Source organism: Canis lupus, chromosome 5, assembly GCF_011100685.1.
Source record: "Canis lupus familiaris isolate Mischka breed German Shepherd chromosome 5, alternate assembly UU_Cfam_GSD_1.0, whole genome shotgun sequence".
In the NCBI taxonomy this organism is placed as follows: Eukaryota; Metazoa; Chordata; class Mammalia; order Carnivora; family Canidae; genus Canis; species Canis lupus.
Genome location: NC_049226.1, coordinates 37,098,115 through 37,116,248, shown reverse-complemented (window position 1 = coordinate 37,116,248; position 18,134 = coordinate 37,098,115). Strand labels below are relative to the sequence as shown.

At 43.8% G+C, this 18,134-nt stretch overlaps 1 protein-coding gene across 5 annotated transcripts in view; it reads right to left on the bottom strand.

The window, feature by feature from the left end:
* Positions 1-18,134, bottom strand: part of ARHGAP44 (Rho GTPase activating protein 44) — a 167,648-nt gene that overhangs the window by 60,277 nt on the left and 89,237 nt on the right. For all 5 annotated transcript variants that reach the window (XM_038536921.1, XM_038536924.1, XM_038536925.1 and 2 more), the window contains exons 2-4: positions 17,775-17,814; positions 17,273-17,377; positions 5,377-5,453 (exon numbers count right to left, since the gene is read on the bottom strand). In XM_038536921.1, coding sequence (XP_038392849.1) covers positions 5,377-5,453; positions 17,273-17,377; positions 17,775-17,814 — 222 coding nt within the window. The remainder of the gene's footprint in view (positions 1-5,376; positions 5,454-17,272; positions 17,378-17,774; positions 17,815-18,134) is intronic.

Genomic DNA, 18,134 nt, shown 5'->3' with positions numbered 1-18,134 from the left:
CTCTCCTGGATGCGTGTCGATCTGAACGACTTTTCCTTTGATCCCTTGGCACAGTCATCTTCCTGTACACTTCCTTCCCCATTTCCTGGGATTTTCTCTTCCTCTGTCCTATACTGGATAGATCTTATTTCCTATATCCTGTGTCTACCTCTTTCTTGGTCACTCCACTGTGAAGCACATCTTGCTTTAGCTGCCTGCATGATGCCAATTTTTGACACTCTGCATGTCATGACATTCCCCTCTACCCACACATTGATTGATAGCTAAGCAGGATATTTAATTCTACACTGATCACATTAGCCAGAGAAGGTGGGTCTTACTTTCCTATGGGGCGCAAGAGTGGAGGGGAGAGATGAAGAGTCTCAGCATCCAGTAGGCATTAGTCACGTTAATGCATGATACCCTTACACAGTGTCCAGAGTCTGGGGACGCTTTGCTTTATGCTCTCCAGAGAAAAAAAGCTCCAGACTTTTATGCTGGGTTGGGGTTGAGGGCATGAGGGTCTCCCAGAACTGGGAATAAGAGCTGGGTTTGAGGGGTGCCTGGGTGATGCAGTGGCTTAAATGTCTGCCTTCAGCTCACATCACAATCTCAGGGTCCTGAGATCAAGCCCCACATTGGGATCCCTGATCAGTGGAGGGCCTGCTTCTCTCTCTCCCTCTCCCTTTTTCTTTGTCAAATAAATAAATAAATAAATAAATAAATAAATAAATAAATAAATAAATAAATAAATAAAATAAAATCAAATCTTTAAAACAAAACAGAGCTGGATTTGAGCTATCCAAGTGGTTCTGGACTAGCTTGTGACACACATTCATAACTTCGATCACCTCACAGTCCCCAAAGACCCACTCGCTCTTCTAGAGATCCCTGATGCCACCAACCTTGGCCTGCAAGCATTTCCAGGATGTAAATGATGTTGGCTGTCTGCATATCCTACTTCTGGCTCCAGAGTCCCACTTTCTGAGACCAGCTATGTCAGTTACCTATCATAAGCTTCACAGCTCACAAAATTCTGCTTTCTCTCCTGTTTTCATGCCTTTCTGGGTTTACGTCTTTCAAGGGAAAAACATTCCCTTTATCATAGTGGATTTTGGAAGGGAACAAAATTATTTTTTTTAAGATTTTTATTTATTTGAGATAGAAACAGAGAAAGAGTACAAGCAGGAGGAGAGGAAGAGGGAGAAGCAGACTCCCCATGAGCAGGGAGCCCGTTGTGGGGCTTGATTCCATGATTCGGAGATTGTGATCTGAATGAAGGCAGATGCTCAACAGACTGAGCCACCCAGGTGCCCAGAAGGGAACAAAATTAGATGCTTGTGCTCAGTCTGTCATCTTTACCTGGGTGTCCTTCATCCCTTCACCTTTAGCCTTCCTGTGTGTCACTATGTTTTAGGTGAGTCCCACAACCAGCGAGCATGTTTCTCTGCCCGTGATTATATTATGAGCAGTCAAGTTTGCTCCATCCTTTACAACTGCAGACATAGAGCAGTAATTGTTCCTACCTTACACCTTCATTTTGTTTTCTCTTTGCTTGCTTTTTGCTCTTTCAGTCCCAAGGGTTTTTTTTTTTCCTATGTTATTTATTTCTCTTTTCATCCTTTTACTAGTTTCGAAGTGCTGCATTCTATCCCTTCTGTGGTTGCTCTTGCTTCTCTTCAACCCACACTTTTACACAAAAACACACCTTTATCTTTCTTTCCAAAAGCAAAGAACCTGAAACACCGATCCCCTTCCCAACACTATTATTTCCCAGTATTTGTTTTGCTTTGCTTTAAAGTCTTTCCAAATTCATGTTTTAATTCAATGCTTATTTATATTTCTTTACATCAATGGGTAGCAGACTATGCCATCCCCAAAGAGCCACTTTGGCATAAGGATTATTTTGAGCTGAAGGCAATCGAGAAGAAGCAGATACAGGAAGCAGATACTCCCCTCACCCTAAACGCAGGACCCAGGCTGTAAAGCTGGTCCTCGTGCCCTCTCTACCAGGAAGGACAGAAGTCAATCACCAGACAACCCTAGAGCCTCCTCCACCAGAGGGCATCACAGGAACCTACCTAATAAACTTGACGAATGAGCCTTCACTTCCATTTGCTCCCCCATATATCTACCTTCCCACAATCTGCCACCCTAGGAACTCGCATTTCTTCTCGTTTGCCTTGTCACTTCCCTCAAAATTATTGCTCTTTTGTACAAAGTGGTACATAAGCCCAAACTCCAAACAGCCTCTGAGTTACTCATCACCAAGTTCCATCTTGTGTATGCACTGCACCTGTTAATAAAATGTGTGTGCTTTCCTCTGTTGATCTGTTTTGTCAATTTAATTTGCAGGGCCCCACTCAAAGAACCTCAGATGGGTAGGGACAAAGAGAATTTTCACACCCAACACCGTGTTCACTTAACTTTTTTATGCTCCCTGGCTACTTGCATTTCATTCCTTCCTTCTGGACATAACCTGTTTCACACACCTTAACTAAAGTTCTTTCAGTGAGAATATGCAAGTAGTAACTTTACCTCTTTGCCTGCAATATCTTTATGTTTCCTTTATTCTTAAATCACGGCTTAGTTCATCGTAGAATCTAGGTTTCATATATTTTCACTCAATACTTAAAGAGATTGCTCCACTACTGCCTGCCATTGATTTTGGTTGATGAATGGTCTGCTCTCAATTGAACTGCTCTTTAAAAAAAATAAAAGAGTAAGATTTACTGGGATGCCTGGATGGTGCAGTGAGTTGAGTGTCTGACTCTTGGTTTGGGCTCAGGTCGTGATCTGGGGGTCATGAGATGGACCTACTGCCCCCCTCTGCTCCCCCCTGAAATAAACCATAAAAAAATTAAAATAAACCTGAGAGTGGGAGCAAGAGGGACAGAGAGGGAGAGTCCTAAGCAGAGAGCCCAATGTGGAGCTCGATCTCATGACCCCGAGATCACAACCTGACCAGAAGTCATGAGCCAGATGCTCAACTCACTGCACCATCCAGCAGTCCCCCAAATTGCTCTTTTATATGTAATCTTTTCCTCTGCTTGATTTTAAATTTCTCTGTTTTTTTTTTAAATAATCAATCTGTAGTCCTATTATTGTGTGTCCAGGCATAGATTTCTTTTTGCTCACCTCAATCAGTACTTTTTGTGCTTCTTCAATCTAAACGTTCATTTTTTTTCAAGTCTCGACTGTAACTTCTCCTTTTCCTCATTCCCTTCTTTAGGAACAACCCCCGGGAATGATTTACATTCTATCATCCATGCTTCTCTGTCTCAGGATGCTACCTCCCTGTCTCTTACATGTCACTCTGCTCATCCTAGGTGGCAACATCATGTCTGTTTGCAAGCTCACAGATTCTTTATGCACAATTTCAATTTATCTGAAGTGTGTGTGTGTGTGTCTGTCTGTCTGTCTTTAATTTCCTATGCTGCATCTTCCATCGCCGTGACTTTTTTCCTAACTGAAAGCCTGGATGCCCCCTGCCCCTTCCTCTCCACCCCTCTGGCCACCATTAGTTTGTTCTCTGTATTCACAGATCTGTTTCTGCTTTTTTTGTTCATTTTTTTTTTCAGAATCCACATATAAGTGAAATCATATGGTATTTGTCTTTCTCTGATTTGTTTCACTTAGCATAATACCCTGTGAGTCCATTTACTGTCCCAAGTGGCAAGATCTCATTCTTTTTATGGCTGAGTACTATTCCATTATATATAAAAACTCATATATACACAGACAGACACATGTACCCCTTATCTTCTTTATCCATTCATTTATCAGTAAATGGACACTGAGGCTGTTTCCATAACTTTTGCTATAATAAATAATTTTTCAAGCATATATGCAGGAGTGCATATATGCTTTTGAATTAGTGTTTTCATTTTTTTTTGGGGGGGGGGGTAAATACCCAGTAATGCAATTGCTGGATCATATGGTAATTCTATTTTTAACTTTTTGAGGAACCTCTGTACTGTTTTCCACAGAGGCTGCACCTGCTTGCATTCCCACCAATGGTCCACGAGTATCCTTTTTCTCCACATTCTCACCAATTGCTTGTCTTATGGCTTTAAATTATAGTAAGTATGACTTGAATTTTAGAAAGTTCTATTTGGGGCAGCCCTGGTGGCTCAGTGGTTTAGTGCCGCCTTCAGCCTGGGGCGTGATCCTGGGGACTCGAGATCGAGTCCCACATCGGGCTCCCTGCATGGAGCCTGCTTCTGCCTCTGCCTGTGTCTCTGCCCCTCTCTCTCACCGTGTCTGTCATGAATAAATAAATAAAATCTTTAAAAAAAAAAAAGTTCTATTTGGTTTTTCTTTGATTTCATTGTTTATTTTTTTCCCTATCATTTGATTCTTTTGTCAAGGATTATTTTGTTTTTACTCTTAAATTCAGGTCTGTAATTGACATATGACATTGTAGTAGTTTCAAGTGTACAACGTAATAATTCAAATTCATATATATTATGAAGTGAGCACCACGATATATGCCTAGTTAACATATGTCACCATATATAGTTACAACACGAATTTTTTTCCCTTAAAAATATGGAGTGTTGGGGCACCTGGGTGGCTCGGTGGTTGAGCATGCTCGGTGAGGGCGTGATCCCAAGGTCCTAGGATCGAGTCTTGAATCAGGCTCCCTGCAGAGAGCCTGCTTCTCCCTCTGCCTGTGTCTCTGGTTCCCTCTCTGTGTCTCTCATGAACAAATGAATAAAATCTTTAAAATATATATATATATGGAGTGTTTCACACACTGGCCTGTCACCCACGTTCAGGGGCCAGGCTAATGCCTACTATTCCAATTTTAGCATATGTCCTGCTAAAGCCAGCACCGCTCTTACTTAATTTTTAAATTTCATTTAAGCATAGCTATTTCATACATATTGATATCTATTATTTCCTATTTTCTTTCATATTATGATATCATTTTTAGTTCCTAGGGTACTGCTTCTCCTGCTGATCCTGCCTGCTGATCCTCCCTCACGACGATTCTATTTTTAGTTTGTTTTTATTGTGAGCTAACGCTGGGCCAGGGTTGTTCTGGGAATCCTATAATTTTTGACATCTGACAGGAGAGGTTTCTCATTTGCTTCTGCTGGAGCCCTGGGGATTTCATTTGTCCTTGAACAGTTTATTGTGTTTATTATGCTAATTCCTCCCCCCCCCCCCCCCCCCCCCCCCCCCGCTGGGGGAGTTGCCTCCCTACACAGCCAGTAGGACTTTGGCACCTGGGGATTTTGATTTTTCTCACCAGCAAACCTTTTCTTCTTCCCACCCAAGCCCCAGCCAGACTTCAAATGTCCTTGGTGCATCCCTGAGAAGTTCTGGCCCCCTTCTCAGGGATGGGGGCTTACCTAGATTTGGCGCAAACCCACGCACGGTGTCACCTACCCAAGAAGTGTGTCATCTCCCAGGATAGCTGACCCCTCCATCAAACACTGAGCCAGTGTTGTCAAAGGCAACTTTTTCTGAAAAGGAAAAAAACAAAACAACATTGTCATGAAAACTATTTCGACAGCCACCTGCTACCCTAAAACAGCAAAAAAATCAAGTATCTGCCTAGATACTGTATTAGCTAAGACATAGACTGACCTTAAAGTATGTTCAAAACCTAAACATTCATAGCATACAAGGACAGATTAGACTCAAGAGAGGTCAAAATTCAGAAAATCCAAAACCAAATTATATGTGCCAATTTGGGAAATAAGGTTTACAGGCTGCATTTTAAAATAAAGTGGAATGGGGCATCTGGGCGGCTCAGTTGATTAAGCATCTGACTCTTAATCTCAGCTCAGGTCTGGATCTCGGGGTGGTAAGTTCAAGCCCCATGCAGGGCATGGAACCTACTTAAAAATAAAATAAAGTGGGACAGTAGCAAGGAAAAAATAAAAAAAGACAAGATTTCAAAATTATGTTAACAAAGAATTGAACAATGCTTTACTTTCCAAAAGTCAATCTTTCGGGAGAAATGCCTTAGCCTTATTTTTATAAACAATCCAGCTTATCATCGAGAGAGAAGAGATAGTGTTCACATACAATAACAATGCAAAGTAAGCATTAAAAAAAAAGGCATGCTCTAAAGGAAGATATAAAATGGCTGACAAGCACGGGAAAAGACACTTAACCTCATTAGTTATGATTTGGAAATCCAAGCCACAGTGAGATACCACCTCACACCCACTAGGATGGCAACAGGAATAATAATAATCAGAAAATAAGTATTGCCAAGTGCACGGACTATTGGTGGGCACGTGGAGAAACCAGGATCTTCATGTGGTGATGGTGGAAATGTTTAAAATAGGGCAGTGCTGTGTGCTACAGTTTGGCAGTATTTCAATAAATTAAACAAAATTACCATATGGCTCAGCAAGTCCACTCAATCCCACTCAAAATAATTGAAAACAGATGGCCAAACAAAAACATGTGCATGCACATGAACGGCAGCCAAAAGGTGCAAAGAGCTCAAGTGTCCATCACAACAGCCAAAACGTGCAAACAGCTCAAGTTTCCATCAACTGACGGAAATGGATCGATAACAAGAGGCATATGCATACAGTGGAATATTATTTGGCCATAAAAAGTAAGGGAGTGCTCACACAAACTACGACATGGATGAACCTTGAAAATACCATGTTAAGTGAAAGAAGCCAGGCACACAGGGCATGTACCATATGATTCTATTTATAGGAAATAACCAAAATAGGCAAATCCACAGTCTACATGTAGCAGGGCCCATTCCCTCCTTACTAAGTACTGACAAGCCTTCTCCCTACTGAGCCTAACTACAATACCATACACAGAGCTTTTCCACTGGACTACACATAGCCCAGAGCCTCCTGTGTTACCACACAAAGATCTTCTACTACTCTCATGGGGCATATAGTCTACGTGCAGAGAAACAAATAATAAACAAGCAAATTATAATGGGGATCGTTTCAATTGGAAGTGGTATGGACAACAGAAAGCAGGACAATGGGGAGTAGGCTGCAGCAAGGTGTGGGGCCCCAGTGAGAGACTTCTAGAGGGGTAACATTTAGGATGCAACCCAAGTAGGAGAAAGAGTCAGCCATGGCTCAAAAAGATTTGAGAAAGAATAATCCAGGTAGAGGGAACTGCATGTGCAAAGGCCCTGAAGCAGAACTATCGTGGCTGGCCTAAGGTCCTCAAGGAGGTCAACGCAGCTGGAGCACAGTGACTGACAGGGAATGAGTGGAGCCTAAGGCAGAGGCCAGATGGTAGAAGGCCTTGTCTGCCAGAGGCAGGCACTAGGGTCTCATCCTCTGGGCATCTGGTGATCGCTGGAGGGCTTAGGATGAGCACGATCAGATGAAAATAACTCAGTCTGAGAAAGACACGACTAAATGGCCTGTCAACAGGATTAAAGGGGAAATCAAGTTTTTAGGGGCAAGGGGGAAAAAAAAAAGACAAGATTTCAAGCTCATGTTAATCAAGATTTGAATAATGCTTTAATTTCCAAAAGTCAATCTTCCACTTCAAATTAGGAATCGGCTTTGAATACCTCCCAGAGATCTGCATGCTCTAAGGTATCTCCAGGGAAGACGTGGGAGGGAGGTTGGCCCCCAAGAGTGATTTGGAGGTTCCAGGAAGCTCATGTGGTTCCAGGGAAAGAGAGCCTGAGACACCTGTGGGGATAAGGCCCTTCACTGGGTCTAACATGTTTTCCCCTCCCTGCGCTTAGCCATGTCCCCTCCAGTGAAGTCAGATGCCTTTCCCTCAAGGGATCAACTCATTACTCATCACTTCAAATAAAGTGGGACAGTCTTCTTGGTAAAAACTACACCATGCAACTCAGTACTAATGCATCCAAATTTAAACGTCACGTTCTAGTTGTCCTACATAAGCCACCCTGTCCACATTTCTGGAGACTTCAAGGTGCAGTAGTAAACAGTATGTGATGAGAGTGGGTACTCCCACGTTGTCTTTTTTAAAAAGTTAAAAAGCTTTTTAAAGCACATTTTTTTTTAAAGTATCTAATGTGGTTAAAAAAGAAAAGAGTTTGGCAGGTATTAATGATATATGCTTGCAGAGGAACCATGCCTTAAGGTATGAGTTCTTAATCAGGAGTGATTCTGCCCTCTTGGGAACTTTGGCAATGTATGGAGGTATTTTTAACTTGTCACAACATGGGGAACATGACTGGTATCTAATGGAGAGAGGCCAGGGACACAGCTAAACATTCTGTTATGCACAGGACAGTCCTCTGAAATAATTACCAGTCCAAAACATCAAGAGTGCTGAGGTTGAGAGACCTGGTTTAAAGAGAAAGGTCTTCAATATGGAAACTTCTAAAATATCCCAATAATGAACTAGTGAAGATTCACTGCCTTAAATGTCAGATAGAACATGATACCATCACGGTATGGGTCAGCTCACACAAAGAGATCATTTTGGTTTGTGCTGGGCATCCCAAGTCCTGCGACTCCTGCCTTTAGGGCAGGGCCTCAGCTGTTCAGAATCCTTCTTTAAAATTTGACAAGGAAACAGAATTGGAAGGACCATACCTAGAACAGACTAAAGGGGACTTCCAATAGCCTAAGTTGACATCTTTTGGGTAAATATATCTACTGGTTGATGACTCGAGTTTTTCTAAATATGGTCAAAGATGAGCTCAAGTAGTCCTGTTAATAGGTGGAGCAGGGAAACTGTGCCTGTGGGTGGCTAAGGCCTGAGGGTCAAGATCAAGAGAACAAAAACAGCTGCTGAGGACTGCAAGGCTAGCCAGTGTTGGAGAAGGATGGTGGGGACAGCCAAATGTCTGTTCTGTAAACTTCACACTAGAAAAAGCAGCCCGAAGTGCAGGACTTTATTATTTTCCACTCATTATCTTCCACTCATCTAGTCACTTAACACTCTCACTAATGACTCTGAGATGCTTTCAGGTGGCAAAGAGGGTAACATTCAGTGGCAAAGTATCACAAAATGAGTTCTCCTGTTTCAATGCTCTTGTAAGTCTTATGATTTGAACACGGAGAATATCCTTTCTCTCACTTGTTCTGTGTCCTAGCTAGTTAGCTACCTGTTAGAGGACACCCTGAGAGCATGTGATCTTTAAGTGAGCTGGACTTAGGCAATCATTGGTTCCTTGCCCTCTTACCTTGTCCTTAGAACATTCATTCTACTTTCCTTGCCAAAGCTAGAAGCTGCCCTATGGACACCAGCCCTCGGAGAGTAAGGTGCTGGTGAGACCACCTGGACAGTATATGTGACCAAACCCAGTTAAGGACCCCCCAGTTTTTTTTTTAAAGATTTTATTTATTTATTCATGAGATACAGAGAGAGAGAGAGAGAGAGAGAGAGAGGCAGAGACACAGGCAGAAGGAGAAGCAGGCTCCATGCAGGGAACCCGATGTGGGACTCAATCCTGGGTCTCCAGGATCATGCTCTGGGCTGAAGGCAGTGCTAAACTGCTGAGCCACCCAGGCTGCCCAGTTGAGGTCTCTTTATAAACTTCTAAGACTTGGCGAGTGGGTGTGATGACCTACCAATCTTGTGACCACCCAAGATGAACCTCATATATAAGCTCCTTTGCTTCTTAAACCTGCCACCTACCAAACCTGGAGTGGTCTGTCTCTTCTGGCGGTCTCTCCTTGCCCTGTGTACAAAGGCCAGTTTGGGAGACAACACTCTAATGGATTAATTTTTGACCAGGAAATACATGCATATGGCCCAAAACTCAAAAGTTACTAGAAAGTTTACAGCAACAAGTGTTCCTCCCACTCTTGACTTGTCTCTTGGATACCTAGACCAGACACCATGAGGGTGACTATCTTTTGTGTATCCTTCCATAAATACTCTAAGTGGATCCAATTATACATATGTGTACATCTGTTTTTAGTGGCTACTTTTCTCCCCACAAATGTTAGCATAGCACCACTCTGTGCCTTTCTTTCCTTTTTGTTTAGAGATACTGCTTTTATCATTTCCCATCATGACAGAGCTGTTCCATTCTTCTTTTTTTTTAATGGCTACATAGGTCACAGAACAAAGATGACAAAATTTATTTGAATAAGTCCTCAACTGATGGTGGAACTGTCACAACCCCGGGCCTGTGCTCATAGCACAGGTGGCTCTCAAGAGGAAGAATCCCCTCTGGGACAGAGGCTGGGGGTGCATTTGTGTGCTGGGATTCCAAGGACAGGAGTGAAGGGGGTTAATTGGACAAAACCTTGGTGGAAATTAATGATTTGTTTTTATTTGTATAGATGCTTTTGAAATCAAAGAATGAGAAGGAAGTTGGCAAACAGAGGAAGGAAGAAATGAATCCAAAGTAGTATACCTTCATGTCAGAAAGGGAATAGTGACAGTCTGTAATCAAAGATGGCAGAAGAGGGGGCACCTGGGTGGCTCAGTGATTGAGCCTTTAACTCAGGTCATGATCCCAGCATCCTGGGATCGAGTCCACATTGGGCTCCCCGCAGGGAGCCTGCTTCTCCCTCTGCCTGTGTCTCTGCCTCTGCCTCTCATGAATAAATAAAATCGTTAGGAAAAAAAAAGATAGAAGTTAATGAACTGTAATCCTCAACAGACTACAAATTACTTCTATTTCTAAAGAGATTTCTCTGAGACTAAAGAAAAATTGAAGGCTCAGTAGATGGCAGGCACATGACTGCCTATACCCGAGGTGTTATCTGCTTTCTCCCCACCTTCATGGAAAAAGATATTGAGTCTCTTCATGTGAAGGATGTAAAGAAGGATTAAACTGCCCAAAGATCTACAAAAGGAGCTGAAATTGGTCTCCCTCCATGAACAAGGATCTAGGCTGAGAGCCACCCGATGTTTGGGGAGATAGTAATGCCTGGGTAAAAAGACCTAACTTAGCAAGCTTCAATCAGGCCAGCGATTTTTCAGATCAAAGAGAAGGTATTAAAAATAATCTTTCCCCTGATTCTAGAGTACTGAATTAAGGTTGGGGAAGACAGAATGTTCCAGGGTTTGGAAGTTGTCAATCTGACTTTTCTGAGATTGACTGTTCTCTCTAAAATATCTCGGGCACAAGTAACACAGTTTGTAGGATGACTCAGAGACAAAAAGTCTGATCCTAATATCCACTCTGTTTCCCCAACAGGCGCACACAGCTCCCATACCTTCTCATTCTGAAAACTGCTATCTACTCTCTTCTAATTCTGAACCCAGGCAAGTAGCTCTCTTGTGATTCACTCCCCAGAAGACACAGCCCAGACGTGCTGCTCAAGGCTCAGTAGTTCCCAATGGTCATCTCAGCTGAATGGTGGAGCCATAACAGGTTCTACTTCTTTAATATTTACTTACGTTAAGCAATGTGCTAGGCGTTTACATGGACTACCTCACCCAACTCTCAAACAACCTCACTGGGTAGGAATTCATTACTGTTATTACTGTTTCCCAAATGAAGACACAAGGGCCTACAGGACTAGCAGACTTGCCCAAGGTCAGGTATTATCAGGAAGCAGGGCAGCTGGGCTTCAATCTTAGGCAGTCAGCCTTCCAGAGCTTAAATGTGGAATCATCATGCTAAATTGCTTCTGTAGAGAACAGGAAAGATTCAAAGTGGCTTGCTGACACATTAGGCAGGTTCTGTGCCTAAAATACTCATGGGCCATCCATTCATGACACAAATGTATTTTTAGCACTGCCTACCCTGTGGCAGGCCCTGTTCTAGGCATTAAAAATACAGCCTTGATGGAGAGACAAGATCCCTGCTCCCATGGAACTCACTCAGCAGTGACGAGGAAAAGGTCACAATGATTTCAGTTCATGATACACACTCTGAAAAAATAAAAGGGAGTGATGTAATTGGGGGGAGGAATGGAACAGACACATTACATGGAAAAGGAAGCCATCTGGAGAAAAGGAAGCTGGTTATTGGAAGTGAAAAAGTTGCAGGCATGTCCATGTTCCGTGAGGTCAGTGCTTGGAGACAGTGATGACAGGGGGTGGGAGCAAGAGCTGAGCTCAGAGATGAAGGTGAAGGCACATTGTTAGGGTCTGAGGGTCAGAGTAAGGGGCTGAAATTTTACTCTACAATGGGAATCCTTTGGTGGGATTTAAGCAGGATGGTGGCAACATCTGATCTCTGGTGTAGAGAATGGATTATGAAAGGGACACGGTCATGGTAGAGTAGAAGACCTGCCAGGAATGGCCCTGTTTGGGCCAGAGATGATGCTTGTATAGACTAGGGTGAAATACTGAAGCCAATGGAAATTGGAGTAGGACATTCTCATTTGGGACATTCTCAAAGTCTGGGTGTGGAATAAAACAAATACAGGGTGATGTCTGGGAGTCAGAAGTAAGAAGGAAGTGGATTTCTGGTACGATCATGACTGTTCCATCTTCTTTGCTAGATCTTCCTCCCGCTTAAATGTTGCAGGTCGGGACGCCTGGGTGGCTCAGTGGTTGACTCTGCCTTTGGCTCAGGGTGTGATCCAGTGGTCCCCAGATCGAGTTCCACGTTCGGCTCCCTGCATGAAGCCTACTTCTCCCTCTGCCTCTCTCTGTATGTCTCTCATGAATAAATAAATGAAATTCTTAAAAAAAATAGATAAATAAAAAATAAAATAAAATGCTGTAGGTCCTGGGGTTCTTGATTCAAGGGCCATTTGTCTCCTTAGGTGATCTCATCAAATCTTATAGAGTCAAGATTCGTGCAACCCAGAGACCCTGAAAGCCCTCTCCACTCCTAAAACCCCCACATCCACTCAAGTCCAAGAGGCTCTACATCATGTATCTGCCGCTTCTGACGATTTCTCTCCATCTTCCCTGATCCCAGAACATCTTGCCTCTCACCTAGATCGCTTCCATATTTGTCTCTAATTTCCACCACAGCCTCTGCCCCCACTTATCCATTTTTCACACAATTGCCAATAAATCAGATCATGCCCCTCATGATTAAAACACTGGCTCCCATGGCTCTTAGGAATGAAGTCCAAATCTTTCCCATGCCCTTTAAGGTGTGATGAGGTCCCCACGCCGTCCATCTCCATCTTCAGCCCTCCTCATCACTGTCCATACTCCAGTCACTGGCCACCTTCGGGTTTCTCAAAGATGCCCCTGACTCCCTCCTGTCTCTGAAAATTCTGCCCATGTCACCCCATGTCCCAGAAACACCTGTTCACCCCTTCTGGTGCCATTACTTCCTGCTGTCCTTAGAGGCCACTTCCTCACAGAAACCTTCTATTGTTTAATTCCCAGTGAGTGCTTCTTCTGAGTCCTGAAACCTTATCTGAGGAACTAATGACTCCATGGACCGGCTGCTTCCCTGTACGGACAACTGTGAGCTTCCAGAGGATGGGGATCCTTCTGGGTTTGTGGAGCACTTGGCAGGTACATGGGCTCACATGGCGGATATGGCACTTTCCAAGCATTTATCAAGGAGGTGGAGGAGGACTCCCGCTAACAGTGTATTTGCTGCATGTGACTCCCCAACAAGAAACGCCAAGGATGGTGAAACACCAAACATTTTCCTTATATGGACAGTCTTAAAACCGATGAATTAACCAGTGATTAGCCTGGACTACAGGAAGCAAAATGGAAACCTAGTTCATATCCTTTCTATTCTCCATCCCACGTAAGGAATCCAGTTTAACTCAGTGCTCACCAAATGATCCTGCTCTGGTCACTCAGGTAGTGGCAACAAAACTTAGAGTCTCTGTCGGCTCCCATGTGACAGTCAGCCCCAGCTTTTAGAGCCAAACTTTTAGAGGCATAGGATAAAAGCTTTGGTGTTGGAAACTGCACTAAACTGCTAATGAGCTTGTTTAAAAAGAAGTGACAAGGGGCACCTGGGTGGCTCAGTAAGTTAAGCATCTGCCTTCGGCTCAGGTCATGAGCTCAAGTCCCACACTAGGTTCCCTGCTCAGCGTGAAGCCTGCTTCTCCCTTGCCCTTTGCCCCTCCCCCTGCTTGTGCTCTCTTGCTCTCTCAAATAAATAAAATCTTTAAAACTACATAAATAATTTTTTAAAAAAGTGACAAATAGCAACAACCTGCCCTGCACTCCAATAAAATGCCGAACACTAGCTCTTAAATGTCTCTTCCCATTCTGAGACCCTAGGACTCCACTTGGTCACTTCAGTTGACCTCGCTCCCTTGGAGAATGACCATCTCTTCACCCTCTCTTGCTCGCTCTTTTTACTGAAGTACAGATGACACTCGATGTCACATTAGTTTCAGGTGTACAACACAGTGGTTTGACAACCCTGTGCATGAACGCTAGGCTTGCCATGAGGGTAGCTCCTATCTGTCACCATACAATGTCATTACAATACACCAACTATAGTCCCTGTGCTGTGCCTCTCATCCTCGAGACTTATTCAATCTGTAACTGGAAGCCTGGACCTCCCTACTCCCTTTCCCCAGCATTTCACCCATCCCCACATGCTCTGCCCTCTGGCCACCATCAGCTTACTCTCCATATTCACCCCTCAATCCTCTCTAAACACCCAACCACTCCTTTTAGTCTTTGTTCCTTACTTATCTCACTCCCACTTTTCTCATTCTATTTTTTTTTAAGTTTCTCATTTTTAATCTTTTTTTCTTTTCGCCTGTTCCTTGGATCTTGACACATCTCCATACCTAATAATCTCTAAGAACTGAGTACATATTTTAGGATTGAGGCAATTAGTAAGTGTCATGTCTCCTATTAAATCCCTTGATGTGTTACTTTAGAAAAAATGGAAAAATGTATTTGAGTTATGGCCTTAGAAACTTCCTCCTGCCGGTCTATGGCTGTTAAATATTTAAAAGAGCTCTCTGACTTTCTTTTTAGCCGGATCATATATTCAGTTCTATGAGGACACCAAAAGACTGATTGGCCCGAGAAATCATTGACCCCAACACTGAAGTCTGTGCAGTGAAATCACTGACCTTTACATACTTGAACACCTACATCCAGCACAGACTTCCTGCAGGTCAACCAGATGGGTGTCCAGTTTGCACTATGATCAATGGAGGAGTGTGGCTACAACCCTCAGGGCCTGACCACTGCCCCTGTGGTCTCCCTGTCAACAGAAGCCTGATCACATGTGTCCCAGCAGGTGCACCACAGCCAACCATGGCAAACCCTTTTCTCTTCGACACATATTCACCTCCTCAGCCTTCCTTGTAGTTAGGGAGACATAAGAGAAATGTTTCTGTGAAAGACTTCTTTTCTCCCTGATAAAAGCAACAACAACAAAAAAGCAGGCAAAGATAGTTCATCCTCTTACCACACTCATGCTTTCTGCCTCTGATGCAGTTATGTGAAGACGTGATGCCCGGAGCTGCAGCAGCCACATTACAACTACTGGGAGGAGCCAGAACACTGCAGAACTGCCGACCCAAAGCTGATGAATACACCTTGGGACCCGCTACTTCAGAATTTCAAGTGATATACTAAGTGCCCTTTTTGCTGAAGTCACAATTACTCCGTGCGTTCACGATGTCTTGGTATTCTGAGGCTTTGACATCTGGTGTCTTGCTGACCCAGGAAGGGATCGCCTCTGCCAGGGTTAGCCAATTCTTAGAGACAGTCAACAACTCACCCATGTGGGTGCCTTTCAAATGCAAACCAACCAATCCACAGCCTACACCTCAACTACCTCTTTTATGGGAGCTCTCATTCTCTGGGCCACCGTCCACCTGCCCTAACCACTTCAGGGCCAGGTACCAGACAACTAGAGATGGTCCTGTGTCCCAGGACCTACTGAGGTTGCTCAAAGCAAGCCAATCCTAAACCTCTCTACACTACCTCACCCACTCCTCCCAAGCGAAAGCACAATTGAGTCTCTTGCCCACATTTTCCTCCTTCTATCCTGAGTAATCCTGATGCTTCTCCATGTGGTCCTACACACAGTCTGCTCTGCCCTCCATCAAATTTATGTCAGTGATCATCTTATCTGTTGGCCTCACCATATCTTAAGTTTTCTATTAATATACTATATTTTAGAACATGTGCCTCCTAACTGATATAGCTTACAAGACCCTCAATTCAATTAAAACCCAACAAATCTAGGTGATTTTACCTCATCCCAGAAAAAACGATGCTAGTAGTAATCAACCTACCAACACCGAAGGCCAGTTTCAACCCTCTAGTGGTAACACTCAGTTGATACTGCTGATACTAAAATATTCTGTATTGTAGACCAGTCATTTTAAAAACATTACTTCTTAGAACAAATGAAAGGAAGTGGGTCACAGGCAGGCCTGGCAGCAGGCCCCTACCCAAATGTCTATCTCCTGGAGTCCCACCTTAGGTGTTTGTTTAATTAATGGGTTTCATGACTCTCCCTTTAGACTATTCAGGCTCCCCTGGCTGAAATTCCTGATACACACAGAATTACCTCCATAGATATTTTCCAAACCTGTGAATGTTTTATTTCTACCATACGAAAGAGATTCCTGCTGGGAATATTAATAAAGAAGAGACCAGGGCTGGGAAGAAGACAGGATGATTGACAGGGCAGGCAAAGCGGGTTCTTGTAGTGCAGCGTAAGACGGGGATGAAGTGTCAGGACACATCACGTGCCTGTCACTAGAAATAAGGCCACAGGAGCTGGGGGTGTCAGGCTCAGAGAGACCACTGGGAAGCAGAAGTCAACAGTAACTCCAGGTCAGAGACAATCAGACACCAAACATGTTGACTGTAAACTCAAGGAGGATTAAAACATCCTGAATGGCAGATCCCTTGTAATAAAGCCAAAGGAACATCTAAGACTATATTTTAATCTTTGGTGGAGCTGGGGGCAAAGGAGGAGGTCAGGAGGGAAGTGAGCCAGCAATGATTGTTTCCAGCCAGAACCATTCAACAGAATCACAATAAGCAACACCTGTTATTACTAATGTAGGTTACATAGAAGACGTTAGGATAACCTTCCTTCAGCAGGCTCCCTTTAACTGTTTTGTTACAGGGAAAATAATTTTCCAAGGGTCTTTACAGGTCACCTGTAACCTCCAAAACCATAGTATCATTTTTTCCATGAGATCTTAAGGTACTATGGAGGTACATGGAATTTATGAATGAGCTGGAGCAGAGAAGACAAAGGTTGAAGCTTCCCTAACAGTGGAGTCCAAGGAGAACAAAGAGAGGGACCATGTCCAGCCTGCTCAGGATGGGGGATGTTTCAGGCAGCATTAGAGGGCAGGACGAGGGAGGAAGGGGCTGCCACACCATGGAAACACACCACTTGTAAATTCTCAGACACAGAAATGGCTATGAGACACAGTTACACCAAACACAGCCCCAGGAGTGGGTCCCCTGTCCTCCGTAGGCAAGTTTGAAGCTGCCAGCGGGCATTGGGTAGGAAGGCACTTACAGAACGCTTGTCGGCCTCGGCCCCTTGCTGGCCCTGGAGACATGCAGTGAGCTTCTTGTGCGTGCTATGGGAAACTTGCTTCACCAGCTCCAGGCGCTTCTCCACCTGCAGACAGAGCAGTGGGTGGCATAAGCAGGTGAGGGCAAGGTCAGCAGAGGTGGGGCCATCGTCTGGATGACTGTGGGAAAACTGTCTGACCCACGCTCTACAGAGGCAAGCACTGCTGGGGGAGACAACACGCAATGCTGGAGAATAGGAGGAGGAGCGGTCGCTGACTGAGGGGCTCTCTGTTTTAACCCTGCAGTCAAATGACTGCCATGTCTCCCAAATACTCTTCCCTAAATCAGTATTTAAAAACCATAAAGGAGAAAAAGTTACGTCTACAGAGACTGCACAAGGAACAGTTTGAGCAGCCTGAACAGCATTGGGAACAGCATTGGGCTCAGTTTTAATGGGAAGACATATTTGGTTTCCATACACGAGTGGCCGGTGAAGACCTTACCTGAAGCAGGTCTTCACTCAGAACTTCAGTCTTTTCTGCCCTAAAGAGAAAAAGAGAGAAACGTATCAGAAAAAAAAAAAAAAAAAAAAATTGGAACACAGTTTCATACTTATTCCCCACTTTCTCTATCCATGGCAAAACTAGAAAAACAGACATCAGTAGCAGAGATTTATATTAAAAGAAAATACAGACAATACTGGGATTTACTGGGAACCTTAATAACCTCTGGCAAACAAGATCTTCCAAAAAGCCTTCTGCTATACACTTGAACCTAGATGAAGGACAGCAAATATTTCTTTCTTTCCAGATATTCTTTAAGTAACAGGATGAAGCATGTTCCCCAACCTGAACCCCATGGCC